Genomic DNA, 14,827 nt, shown 5'->3' with positions numbered 1-14,827 from the left:
ACCCACCAAAATAAAAAAAACAGGTAAAGATTGAACCCAATGGAATTAGCATATTTTATATTTATAAAGTGACACTAAGATCTAACAACAAAATTCCAAGCTGAATGTCCAGAGAAGAATTAAAATATTCCAGAGTTGTGCATAGTATTCTCTACAACAGACATGGTCAGCTATTTAAAAAAAATATTTGCTGTTTATTTGGGAATCTTAGGGGCAAAAGGGGCCAGAAATGCCAATCATTCAGTGGAGCAATAAGGGACGCAAATGGAAGTAGATAGGACCTATTCTTAATTTCATGTGAAATTTTTCTAAATCAACAGTCAATAATTTCCTCCAGTAGCTTTTCCCACATATTTTTCTGAATTGTGCAAATCTCATTAGAAGTTTTGATAAAATTATACAAGAAACACCACATGAGCAKAAAATTCCAAAACTTATGGACAAGATGTTTCTCACATCTTTTTWAAAAGCCAACTACAACCTTTACTACTGGGTTTTTCCTATTACTTATTCCAAGTGTTCACTGACAGAGCTATAATGAACAAGTAATCAAAAAGATCAAAATGTAGCAAAACTAAGTAATACAAAATTTAGGAGATTTTTTGTGCAGGTTCTATACCATATGTAACTTTTATGGGTTTTTAATACTGTTCCAAACTTCATAAGGAGATATASAAGTCAAATTTGTGACTTACCTAACTTTTTAAAAAATACTAAGAWCAAACATCAAATGCTGAGCCTGCACTATAAAAAAGATTTCATTAGATCTGCTTGATTCAGGGGAAAACAATGTCTAGCTGGAATGCTGCYCTGTTAGCTCCTAGAAAACAAGAATAAATCTTCAGAGGATGGAAAGCCAAGTATTATTTGCAGTCCTACAAAGCTGGAGGTGGTGGGTCTTYGCTGCAGATTAGTTCAGCCTTGGAATGCAGCTGAAACACGCGTCTCAAACAGATGGCAAAATCCAGGGAACAGCCTACAATTTGATATCAGCAGCTGTGTGTGAAATACATGCGGGGTTAAGCGGCTGAGAAGAAGCACATACAGCTCTACCCAACCATGTGTGACTGCCTTGGATGATTCAAAGCTCAGCTTTCCAGTCTCAAAATTCAAGACTTTGGTTAGGAAACAAAATTCATGCACATGTGCCGTTGCACAAGTGAAGTGAGAAAATCCAGGCTCCACCCTTCTCCTMAGGCCAGCAGAGGATCAGGGAGTGCCTCTGCCAACTGCACACTGTGCCTCTGCTCCAGAATTTTCAGAGATAAATCTCTCTGCATTGCCCCCCATGAAGAACGTAACACAAAGATATGAATTTCACTGCTTTAAAATGGCAAAATCATAGTAATAGGAATGAAGGAGAACATGAATGCTATTAGAAAAGTGTTCCCACCAGTAGATAATTTGAGGTTTGGTGAAGGATTAAACTTTTGTTTCTACTATTTTTCATGTTTTACTGAAAAATAGTGGCTGAATCTCTTAAAAGTATTTTGTTCATCTAAATTTTATCCCTTGAAAASTGAAGGTAGCAACACATTTTAACAACTTTGTCCATCGCCCCATGAAGAAATGGAATGCATTGTTCCCCAAATTTGTGGATGATACCAAATTTAGGGGAGCTGTTACCACGCTAGAGTACATTCAGAGGTGTTTTGACATGTTGGAGAAATGAGCCAAGAAACCCTCATAAASTTTGCATAAGAAAGATAAAATGTCCTGCCCTGGAAGTGTTCAGCTGCCTGCAACAGTTGACACCAATTGAATTGGCAATTTTGCAATGGCAAGAAAGGAAAGAGGAAAAATAGAAAAACAAAAGGAAAGACTCTCATGGGCAAGSTGGATATGGGTCAGTGGTGAGAACTGCAATGATTGAAGTTAACTTGATAGTGAGCCAAACCAGGAGGGGTGTATCAAAAATGGTTTAGCCTTTTATTAAGTGTATGTGAAACTACACCAGGAGCACCACAGCCACTTTTGGGCTCCCAGCATGCTTTTATTATAACTCCAATGCTCAATAACACTAAAGACTACAAACACGTTATTAGTATTAGTATAATCCACACTAAGGAYTTATAGACAGACAAACATATGAAGATTAAGGTTAGAAAATGTGAATTTGTGAAGGATATGAGTTGGAATTTTGGGTTGTCCTGGACTGAAACAACCTAATTCTTAATTCTGAAAAGATATTTGTCAGAAGCCTTCACTTAAATCACAAGATGCTATGTTATACACAGACACAAAACTGAAATAATAGTATTTAAAAAAAATCTATATAAATTGTGCATGAGCTTATTCCATAAGAGGGCTTTTCTCTTGAAGAGAGGTTTCACTGGTGAAACTGTGGATTTCTACCTATAAAAACTGCTTAATTTATTAGTTTGAATTATATTCTTTCATGTCCTGCATTATATTTATTTGGCAAACACCAGGCAGAAGTGTTCTACACTAGAAGGAATTTTTTATTTATGCAGCAAGATAATTTGGAGAGTAAGGATGCTTAAATAGTGCATCTGTCTCCACAAATCAYGGCTGATCAGGAATTTCTGAAAGTCACTCCTTGAAAACAATTTCTTTTACTTTGATTCTGTTGGCAGCGAAAGGATTTTTGCCTTGCAAGTATGAATCTGCAGTACTGTTCATAYTGGTCTTTGACACTTTTAATGAGGCTATTTGAAATACAATTGAAATATGGAAATTTAATTCATCTGGTGAACTGTGTGCCCTCTTAAACAGGAATCTTATTGTGCATCTAATGAGATCAGTGGAATCTTTTACAATAATTTTATGGTTAAGAAAGAAGAAAGAAATAGACCAAGAAAGTTTGGTCTATTTTATATTAAACTGAAGTCTTCCAGTTAATTTCAATCCAAGCTGTTTAAGAATATTGAAGACCATATGTGAAAAGATTTTAACAGGGTAGAATGGTATTTAGCTGTAAAATAAGTAAAAAGCTTGGTGTTAAAGACATTTCCAATAAAAGAAACAATGTGTACTAAAACCGTACACCACAAAATGCAGTGTACAAGTGTCATTTGTTTCTTCCAAAGCTCAAATGTTATATTAAGTGTTCAAATACTATATTAAGTCTTCACAAAATAAACATTCCAATTTTTTCTTATTCGACCAATAGTAAAAATCAGTAGATCAGTGATGTCATAAATCAGTAACCTTTTAACGATTGGGCTTTTGTATATATTTCCCAAGGCAAGCAGTGTAAAGTGTTCATTATTCTTACCACTGCAAGAACAGTAYCTAGAGAGATGTGCTTTGCAATGTAAGAGCCTGCTTAAAAAAGTGTCCAAGTGGTTTGAGAATGAATGTAACCTCTAAATAATATGCCATAGTTAACAGCCATGCCTTCCTTCCCACCTGTGCTGGCAACAGAGTAAGGCTGCTCTGTTTCCAAGGACCACCAACAATGTGAACAGGCTGCTTCAGGATTGTCTGGCAAAAGAGAGAAACTTTGAAAACTAACTCTAACCGTGATTTGAAAACCAAGTCAGTTAAATGGCAAACTTAACCAAGACCTAAGAAAAATTGGYTGAAATTGCTATTTTATGTACTTTTGCAGAGTTTTCATTCTACAGAACAATACAACTGTTCAGACTGAACTACTCAGAAAATATGGGCTTAAAAAAAAAAGCAATAGCTGTTCTTGTTTCTTGTCTTATTMTCCAAGGTGCCTCTGTACTTTTAGGACATCTGTTTCATTTGTCCCTCCAGTTTGTTACTAGCTATTTTTACTTCCAGTTTCATAGCTGCCAGCATATATACATGGATGTATTTTCTTGGAAGGTGGGGAATGGAATCCACAGCAATGAGAAGTCCTTAAATTAATGAAAGCATTTATATTACTGTTACATTTTCAATTACAGGAACTGAAAAATTCCCCTATAATTTCATACTGCACAGAGAAAAAGCGTGTTATCTAGATAACACACCAAATAGATATTTTATTTTCTCTTATTAAGCACTAGGACCTTACCCATTCAGTCTTGCTTCTGTTGAGGTTTGCTGGGTATTTTTCATGGCTCAATTCAAAACCATGAAGACAATCTCCAAACTGATTAATCATATTTCTAAAATACTGTCATTTTTATAATTCAACCATGACTGTTTATATGATCAATATAATTCAATCCACATATACACAGAAATAGATTTTGCTGTTTTTCTTTCTCATTACTTATGTTTTTATAACAGCCAAGAATGTTAAAATTTTGCTCAGATTAGTCATGGATATTACAGATGGCAAAAAATATAGATCTTTTTTCCAGCTGAAATATCTATAAGAAACACATTTTTAAAAGTAATCTGTGATCTGAACTGCAAAATAAATCCAAGTCTGACAAGACAATCAGACTGCATCCTGAATTACTCTATCTGAATTTGAATTACAGAATGGCCAGCMTATTTAGGCCATTAATCCCAAAGATTCTGATTTCTTAATAGTGCCATAAAACACTGAACACATACAAAAGAGCACATTAATTGAAACTCAGTTGCAKAACGGTGCTAATATTAATAACACTGCCTTTCACATCCTTATCATTTCATCCCACAAGGACAGGAACAAAGCAAGAGCCCCAAATCCAGAGCTGATAGGGTTAATCTGAAATTGAAGGCAAGCATCCCTTGAACTAATTAAATGGAGGGGAGAAGAGAGAGGGATATATCCCAATGATCAGATTCTAGAATCCCATGTGCTCTCTCAAAGGAAAAGAATAGCATCAAGGAASCCTGCAGTATTTTTTACCTCGTCCCAGATTTAAAGAATGCCCTGTGCAATAGCAACTACCTAAATTCCTAAGAATTGCTAGAAGAAACTCTTCTAAAATGCCACAAACCACTGAATTTAGGGWACAAATTGAAATTCATTATATGAAAGGAAAGGAGGAACTAGAGGCAGCTCTAAGTTCTTGGAGGAAGATACGAACATTTCCTGAGAACACCCATGAGACCAGCAGCAGGCTTCCTCTGGTGCTGGATAAAGGAAACCAGAATTATCTACACACTCTCAGAACACATTCACCCTTTTATATGTACTGAGCAACAGAGGCCCAACATAGCTGCAATTAGAATTTTGAATGACATGATAGGATTTTTTTTTGTGGCAGACAGAAAACAGAGTGCCCTTCTTCATCACCATTGCACCACAGCAGGCTGAAAAACTGTACTCTTGAAAGTGAAGAGTTAAGTGTTTCCTTTGAAACACTTGGAGAATCTTAAATTCATTTAGAAAAATGTCCTCCAGAAAAACACATGCCAGAATGTATCAACCTTCTCTCCTCTTTAAGACTTTTAATAATTGTCTGTAATTTATAGCCACAATTTTAGACTTTTACATTTCTAATACAGAACAAAATATGAAAGAAACTGTGTTTGCAGAAGCCCTACATTGTCAGTCTTTGCAGTGGTCTTCAATTAATGAATGAAATTATACCCCTGAGACTTGATTAACACCCAACTAATTTAAAAGATAAATATTAACTGCATTAAAAGCTTTCATTGTCTCAGACAGAAAATCACCAGCATTAAACAGATATTACAGCTTGTAGCTTGCCCTCCTCATAATTTTTCCTAAGGAATATAAGAAATAAGAGGTCATGCCTGTGCAAATGCAAATCAACAAGATATTTTCACAAGGAAACTGATGTTTCATTCTATTCAAAGTCTGTACTTCTTGAAATAATGTAAATATTATGCTTATTGTAATTTTAGATTTTATTTGCATAGCTTTTGCTCTGYTAGTTTGTGCAGATTAATAGATATATACATATATATAGAAAATACCATGTTACCAAACAGAAGTGTCAYTTGATGAAGACCTCTCTAAATGTATTACTGTGTATAGCCTATCTTAGATTCTTTACATTTTACAAAGCTGAATAATTTGGGGCATCCACTGTCAGGAAATATCGCCTGGTTTTTGATTTTATACAAACAGCATAAKCTACCATCTGTGCTGAAGTCCCTGGGTTTATGAAGCGTGAAAAAAGCCTGCTGTCCTAGGCCCTAACTTTTCTACTGCTATAGAAAAAAACACAGAAATTCTGAAAGGGCAACAATGCTTAAAATTGCATGACCTGGAAAAAGATGCAGAAGAAGCAAAGAGACTTATTTCAGCATAACTGTTTCCTCCATTTTAAATACAAAACTTCTATGAGAATTTAACATTGCCATCTCACAAAGAGGTTCTTGTATTGTCCAATGCACAATCCCTGACTTGTTTTGGTCACCAGGAGTATAGTTGTGCAACTCAGACAGGGAAARTCTATTTCTTTGATGTCTTGAGGAAATTCATCCTGGAAAGTCTTGGTTCACTTGTCTTCAATTTGGTGGGACATAAAACTTTGGACCATGTTGGATAAGCTATGGAGCCAAGGTTCATCTTGGCTGTAAGGWGGAGAAAGCAGTAGAAACAGTGGCCCATTGCAGTCATCAGCTCTGAAGAAAGATGTCATCGCCAAAGACTGCTTTGATATTTACAGGTATATATTACAATATACAAATACCTTCCATAAACCGAAATAAGCAGCATYACTTAATGAACTTACCAGCCTGCGGATCTCCCTCTCACATTCCCGCTTTATTCTATTGATCTCATCCTGGTGGGACTGATAAGCCGTGCGCAGGTCYGCAGCCTTCATTTTATCTGCCTGCATAATGTTGTTCAGAGCTTCTTCGAGCTGCTTTTTGCCAGATTTCAGCTCCAGGATCTCTTGTTGCAGCTTCAATCGCTCCCCGTCGAACGCCTTGCGAGCCTCCTCCTTTGCCTCGCTCAGCAGCGCCGTCTTCACTTTGTCAGCCGCCCCATCCCGCAGGACGTTGACTGTTGACTGCAAACGCTGAATTTCACCATCTTTGATTTTCACCATCCTTGCCACCTCCTGCTCGTGCTGCCGGATCAGTAGCTCTCTTACGCTCTGAAGTTCCTTCATTTTCTCCTCGTGGAGCTTGGCTTTCAGTTCAGAAACATAGGCAGTGTGCTTATGCTGCTCCTGCTCTCTTTCTTGCTTAACCTCTTGGATTTTTTCCCTCAGTTTACCCACCTGGAACAAAATATAAAATACTGATTAACAAGCATCACTCCTCTTCTGAAAGTCACCAAGGCAGTTGCTTCTAAACTGTTATTAAAAACCTATGCTGARTATTCAAATGCAAACATTGCACACTTCTCTCCAGTAAACAAGTAGGGGACSAGGGCCAGAAAAAGGCCACGAGCATGTTAAGGAATCTGCCACAGAGATGTGCAGCTGGCAAGGAGTTCTCACAATTTTAGGGAATAAAATAAAACTGAGCAATATACAATCTGGTTATCTCCTTATTTCCTGTATCAACTGCACCAGACTACTCCCACCCATAACCCCTCTACTGTGCTGTACAAGCAGATGGAAAATTAATCAATTAATCATGTACAAAAACCTTATGTTTATACCATGAATACTTTTATTTTTGAGTTTTTAATTTCTTGGCTATTTTAATGGGAAAGGCCTTATTAGATAAGCCAAAAGAACTAGACATTTGAAAAGCCAAGTCTACTCAATGGACCTCAGACCTCACCCCAAAACTGAGACGATTCGAGTCCCCAGACATTTCAGAAAATGTAGGCCACTGATTCTAAAGGCTGGGGAGGCAGTAGGGGAAAAATGTTATAGCCTATTATAGTAATATCCACTGTGATGAAACCTCATTATAAAATGATGCTCAGCAGGCTGCATRGAAAGCAATACTTTTTCCATGTGGGATTAGATGTTAATTTAGAATAAAGGGGGGAAAAAAGAGAAAGGCTTGCTTRCAGTATACCAGAAAGGCTAGAATGYATTTCATCMTTCATAGTTTYAGTAACATCTTTCTACTATYCCCATYACAGAGAATGCCAAAACATAGGCTCCAGAGGCAGAGGTTTCAAAAACCTGCATTTTAACCTTGAGTGACAATACAATTATACACATCAAACGGTGCTTCATGGTAAAACAAGGCTACCAAGCAGGATATTAGTGCCTGCCACATCTGCTTCTATCTATGCTCCTATGCTATCTAGTATTTTATATGCTATCTACTGTTCTAGCTAGGCTACCTATGCTATCAAAACTGTGATCTGTAGTCATATGATACAATTAYAGCTGAGAAAAAGRTAACAGCTGTGAATCAGACMCKGTCACAAGCAGATTTTACAGAYATTGTCATTCTATTCCAGGGTGAWTCTCAGAAGGTGTCTTTATTAAGAGAGATATTTTTTTTCCCACAAGTGGTAAATTGGGCTATTAGAAATTGACTGCAGGACATATCCCTGTGTTGGTTTTTCTGGTGGGATGGCATTTGGTCCCAAGCCTACAGCGGACAGCAGTGATTTCAGTGCTTGCATTAGGGTACCCAATTCCATTGCAGAGTCCATTGCAAGGAGCTGGAACTGATCTTTAAAGGTCCCTTCCAAGCTAAACCCTGCCATGAAAGCTAAGTCACCTATTTACTATCAGAAGTAAACAGACTACYTGAGAGAGGAATTTGCAAATGAAACAACACTCATTATTTACTTATTGCCTTACTGATGAAGCAAGAAAATTGAAATGAAACAGAACAATGARACCTACTAGTGACAACATGGGGAAACAAACTGTGTAATTGCACATATAAACACAGAYAATATACCTCCAGAACCACAGTAATTTTGAATTAGTCATATTGTGCACAAAGGTGGTTTTCAACACAATGCATTCTTGAGTGTAGCTTCCTAAAAACATTTTTAATAAATGAGAAATGCATTTTGACATTTTGGAGGAGTGCTGAGTCACACAAATTGGCATACTTGCTCAATTATTTTTTTCTTTCACTGCAATAAGGGAACCTGTATTGTTGCTGTCTGTGAGAACACATATTAAATCACTGAGAGTAACTGAGTACTATCATATATGACTATTAATTTTACTAAAAACTTCAGCAAGAGCAATTATCGCAAGAATTAGAATTTTTTTAAAAACCCTGGATTTTTTAACAGCATCTTAAATGCTTGTTACACCTCATGACCCCCAAAAAAAGGTGTAAATAATTCTCAAGATCTTTAAAAAATCTTTTCTTATTACTGCTTTTTGTCAGAGAAGATGGGAAGTTACATCTGTCTGTTAGATGTTCCCTGAAAGCCATAAGCTGTCCTTCCTGCACCCCTCAGTCCCTCTCTCCTGCACACTGTGCAGTTCTGTACATGCCTGTCTTCCAGAGCAACTGACAGAATGAAAATAGTAGTGTGGCATTTTCCCGTATGCCTGAGCCTCACTTTCAAAATGAACCTAAATTTTAAAGCAGTTTCTCTTTTTTTAATTTTCGGCACTGTTTCTTATTTCTTTTCTTACATGAAGAAAGATATTCTGTCCAAGAAATGAAGTCAATGAGGAAATAAAGTCAGGTAGGATATCAGGGCACCAATAAAYCAGTTATTTTCTAACATTCTAAATTAAAGCTTTAATAATTGATGCACATTGGTAYAATCCTGCTTTCATAGCAGAAGTTAGCTTCTTTAAAAAATAATGCTAAGCATCGTTGCTTCTTCCCTTCCTTATGTCTAAAAAGTGCCCAAAAGCAGCATTTTCTTTAAAACAATATGGTTATATTTTCCTTGGATATTTGCCTCTGGTGTTTTTTATGACAAGGTGCTCTGCACACTTGAGRCTGAAAAATAATAGTTCAGYTTTATGACTGGAGTCAATGGAACAATTTTAAAACTAKGCATTTCTAAAAGGCAATAACCTATTAAATTGTATGCTTCCAAGTGCTACCAAATACCACTACCCCAATAAAAATGTTATGGTAAGAATTTACTCAGGATTACCTAATTTTTTTCTCTTTGATTTAACTGCAGGATTTTTTAATTTGGGGCACTATAGTCAGTCACAGGARGGATACTCTCCACACTGCTTTTTGCCAGGAGCTGAAAACTTGCATGCCAAAGACAAGAAGGTAATCAGGAACAGTCAGCATGGATTCACCAAGGCTAAATCATGCYTGACCAATCTGATAGYCTTYTRCAAYGGCATGGTTGGAAGAGYCAATTAAGGGAGAGCAATGAATATTGTCTATCTTGACTTCAGCAAGGCTTTTGACTGTCTTCCMTAACATCCTTGTAGGCTAGCTCAGGAAATGTGGGTTAGATGAAYGGACMGTGGATCAAGGTAGATCAAGAACTGGCTGAATGGCAGAGCTCAGAGCATCACGATCAGAAGAGTAGAATCCAGCTGGAGGCTGGGGAGCACCAGGGATCAATACCAGGTCCAGTCTTGTTCAACTTGTGTATCAGTGACCTTGGCCCTGGTGAGGTGCAATCTGGAGCATTGTGTTCAATTCTGGGCACCACAGCTCARGAAAGACAAGGACCTACCAGAGGGGGCTCAGTGGAGGGCCACAAAGATCAGCAAGGGTGTGGAGCATCTCATGAGGAGGGATTCTGGGAGCTGGGCTTGTTTAGTTTAGAGAAGACTGAGAGAAAACCTCATCAATACAGACAAATATCTCAAAGAGTGCCAAGAGGATTGTGCCAGGCTCTTTTTGGTGGTGCCCAGTGGCAGAATGAGCAGAAATGGCCATAAACTAAAATACACAAAGTTTCACCAAGTCACTCTATCACTCCCCTTCCCAGCAATTAGGTGATAGAAACATCTCATCTTTCCTAACTCCTAGATGTTGTGATCTCAAGCCTGTAAATGTATAGTCACAAGTCAAATATAAACATTTGAAAACAATAACTAAACCTGGTGAAGATGGAGTGACAGTCAACACTGTAASACCTCGCCATCAAGAATGAAGTATTACTTGAAATATCAGAAGACTTCTAATATCTGAAATATCAGACCTTCTAATTTTTCCTACCTCAGTAGGAATAAGTACTTTGGAATACTTGTTCCTAAATAGTCATGGATCTCAGCACAAGCATAATAAAACCACTGAGCTGACTGCCAAGACCATGCTCATTCACTGCAGCTCCTTGTGCTCACAGCACTGGACTTCAAGGTTCAGTCCTTGAAGTTCACTCCTAGAGTGAGTCCTACCCCCATTCATATTAAAATAAATATAATTTCTGTGCTTTGGTCAACTCCTTTTATTTCCCATTATCCAAAATTTGACTTCCAACAAAGCCCTTTCACTAGCAGAGCGAGGGTAKTATGTGAGGCTCAGTTCAGTTCAAGCATTTCCTTCTCCAGCCTCTCCATAGATGGCAGCAAACCTACAGTCCATGAGGATATCCCATATCCAACAGGCTCTCCAAAGCTATCAAACAGGTGTTCCCAAAACAAGAGACAGTACATGGGAACTAAGGCAGTGCCACAATTTTTGCTTCACCCCTTAGGCAACATAAATGAACCCAGTTACTCATGTGCCCAATGGCCAAAACACCACCAGCAAGATCCACAAYGATGCACATCCACAGACCTGCTAACATGCCAATTTTGGATCAGGTATTGCATAAGCATGCAGTAGAAGAACTTCATGGGAGAAAATTCTTTACATGGATCAACAGCCAATGAAACTAGATAAACTAGGAAAATATGTACAAAGTTTTGAATGTCTCTTGGGTAAAATTTTGTTTCACAGAAACCAATATTTTGCAGGCAAAAGTTTGTTAAGGCTAATTTCAATTCATGGTGTCTCTCATCAATTATAAGGTTCCTTCTCACATAAAATATTAATATAAGGATATACGTGAGGGAAAAATAGTTTAAGAAAATTAAGTTGAATAAATTGGCCCCACAAGAGTTTATCACATTTCCTAATACATTTTATGTCCCACAGGTCACAGAGCTGTCTGTTTAGCAGCTTCAATACTTCTCTCTTACCTTTATGCCAGTAAAACTATCTAATTTATTAGAATTCTCTAGGTACAGGGTTTTTACTTTTCTGAAGAACCAAGAAATCATTTCTGTTGTTTTTTTTATTATTTTTGAACTACAGTCTAAAAATCTCTATGGCTTTGATTCACTCATCTTGTCAGTCAAGGCATCCTRTAACTGCTGCACAGATCGAGAGTAGGCTGGGAAATAAACTACACGTTCAATCCTAGTTCCATGATTTATTGCAGGAACCACAGCAAAGGTGAGGGAAAGAGGTTGAAGTTCTCTTCCCTGTCTGCACCCTCCCAGAAATGCACTCCAATACACTGCAGAATTTACTACACACTGCAACATGCACTTAGGAGGATTTTAGAGGACTCTGGCTGTAATTTCCTCTTTCCTCTTTCACAGGCTGTGAGTTCACGTATTTGAGTGTGTGAGTTCACCCATTTCTTTGCACACMTATGTGCACAATACACACATCTGTCTCCAATAACAACCTCAATACACTAAAAAATATTACATTTTKAAGCTGAAGAAAGATGAACAGGTAGCCATATAGAAGCACATCTTCCTAGACTGAATATAGTATAAGAASACTAGTAATTGAAAATGTTCCTGCAATTGTCATGGTCTTGTAGTTACACTTCTTTCTTAACTGAAACAAGATTTAATGCTGTTATARGTAAAGCATCAAACCTGGAAGTGTATTAGGGCTAAATTCTTTATAGTATCCACGTAATGCTTCATTTATTCCCTTTTAAAAATCAGAGTAATTTAAGAACTCAAAATTCATTCTTCTGTCCAAGGTATAACTTAATAATTCTTTTTAATGCAATTTAAAAAATCCTAATAAAATTCACATCCATATTTCTACATATAAAGTTATAAAGAATGAAACAGGAAATAAAGTAATTTAGAAGAAAAATTTACTGTTGTAAATGTAATCTACCATCAACTCTTAAGTCTCCAAACAGAAACACAGATATTAAAAATGACAATGAAATAATGCAATTTAGCAGTCAGTAAATTTTCAAGGGTATTGAACACTAATAAATTGCATGGTTTTAAAAAGCACAAGTAGTTTGTGTTACTTGTTTTAAAATTTTTTGTCATTATATCAAAGAGCAATAGAAGTKGGATGAGGAAGCCAATTGCAAAACCCCTGACTCATCTGCTCATTCATCAATACCCCTGACCCGTAAGAGATYTGACTTTTTGCTTTAGTCTGGGAAGAAGAAAAATTTCCAAGGCAACACAAATTTAGTAGGCTGATATATTCTGAACCTATTGCATGAGTCAAACACAAATTAAGGCTTTATGGTTTCTTTTTCCTCTGTAAGAAATAAATTCTGAATATTACATTTTTTGGTGGGTTTTTTGTAAATTACAATGTAAAAAAGATGACCTTTCAAAGCTGAGTATCATACAAGGATGTTAAAACTAGCATATACAGCTGTAACAAATGTTGTTATTCATTTGTTCCACATTTTACAATGATATAAAGAAACAAGGCTAGAAGATATGTTATATAAAGAGAACACATTTTCAGCATATACTCGCTCCACTTGGTAAKTCTTTGAGACTCTTATAACCACAGTATCACCAGTGAAACACAGATAAATTCACCTGCACGTGGATTAATCTCCAGAACTGTCCTGTGCAAAGTCAAATGCACTAATTGATTTCAGTAAACTAACAGAGTAGAAATAACCTTACTGGTTTGTCCRTATTTAAAACCACCTAAGGAAATACAGGAAAGTAAATGCAAATCTTTATAAATATGTATGTGTGTGATGAATTACAGTTTCTCTATGTGTCCTCCTGATTACCCACACACCTGTTGAACACAAGATAGAAAGACAAATATTGATGGATCTGTTTCATTAGCAATCAGGTGCATCATTGAATAGCTCAGAACAATGCCACACATAACCTCAGCAAATCAAATCAGGACTCCTACACAGATAGTTTCCAGTTAATTGATATTCTTCATAGGCATTTAAAGTGACATGCTTTGAATAAGGTGCTGATGTTTGATTTTCAATTCTTTTTACAACACACAATTTTCAGTAAGATCAAATACAAAATTCCCTTGACAGTAAGCTATTGCCATTTGCATTGCTGTGATTGCAAATTTCATTGACTGTGTTTGGGGATATTTACTTACTTTTCTACACTATTTAAAAGAGTTGGCACCAATTTTAGTTTATCAGTTGTTCTGATTTCATTTCTCTRTCACGTGTTTCTTTTACAACTAACACATTTTAGTATCAAACTGTGCTGGTTTCTAACAGTGCTGGTGTTAGAAGAATTATTACAAAACAGAGACAGACAAATACCTTGTTTTTTTCTTGCTGAAATTCTATTTGGATGTTGGTTAGTTTAGTTCGAAGCTCCTCATTAGCAGCTTGCAGGGCTTCAGTCTCCATGTCGGACTTCTCTCCCTTGGCACGACTTTTCTTTGACATAATTGTTTCTGAAGTTTAAAATAAAATGTTTGCTCCACACTGAGCTACCAGCTAGTGCCTTCTGCTTTTAGCATTTAAGGGTCRTGCAGTGGTCAACAAAACCTTTCACACAAATCTCGGCCATCATGGGAGCAGTCTCTTGTGCCCTGGAAGAAGCAAAGTGGRGGAAGCAGAATTAGGCTACAGCACTGAGCAGAATCAAACCTCAGACTTAACATCAGACTTAACATCCACTTTAAATCACACTGAACTTGCTGGTATTATACTATAATGCTTAGTGTACCAGAGTTTGAAAGAAGCAGATAAGAARTTACACAATATTACACAATATTTCACCATCTCTAAACTCTATYCACTGTATTCTGATGCTCACAAAARCAGAAGTGTTTACAGCTATGATAAATGTAGTGTATAAACAGAAGTTATCTCTTATTCAAGACCTGACTAGAACCATACTCAGGATTCCCAACAGACATRGAGAAAACCATAAATTAGTGAGGTATTGTTTCAGTGGGAATAGTTTATTTCCTGTAG

General features: G+C 36.8%; 1 protein-coding gene across 1 annotated transcript in view; it reads right to left on the bottom strand.

Annotated features, from left to right (window-relative positions):
* The window catches only part of JAKMIP1 (janus kinase and microtubule interacting protein 1), a 42,805-nt gene extending 28,376 nt beyond the window's left edge, over nucleotides 1-14,429 (bottom strand). The window contains exons 1-2 of the mRNA XM_057373502.1: nucleotides 14,165-14,429; nucleotides 6,561-7,055 (exon numbers count right to left, since the gene is read on the bottom strand). Of these exons, the coding sequence (XP_057229485.1) occupies nucleotides 6,561-7,055; nucleotides 14,165-14,293 (624 nt within the window). The 5' untranslated portion in view covers nucleotides 14,294-14,429. The remainder of the gene's footprint in view (nucleotides 1-6,560; nucleotides 7,056-14,164) is intronic.
* Nucleotides 14,430-14,827: the final 398 nt, after the last annotated feature.

Source organism: Malurus melanocephalus, unplaced genomic scaffold (genome assembly GCF_030028575.1).
Source record: "Malurus melanocephalus ecotype Western Australia unplaced genomic scaffold, MMel_1.1 scaffold_199, whole genome shotgun sequence".
NCBI classification, from domain to species: Eukaryota; Metazoa; Chordata; class Aves; order Passeriformes; family Maluridae; genus Malurus; species Malurus melanocephalus.
The sequence above is the reverse complement of the archived record's forward strand: the minus strand, read 5'-3'. Positions and strand labels throughout refer to the sequence as shown.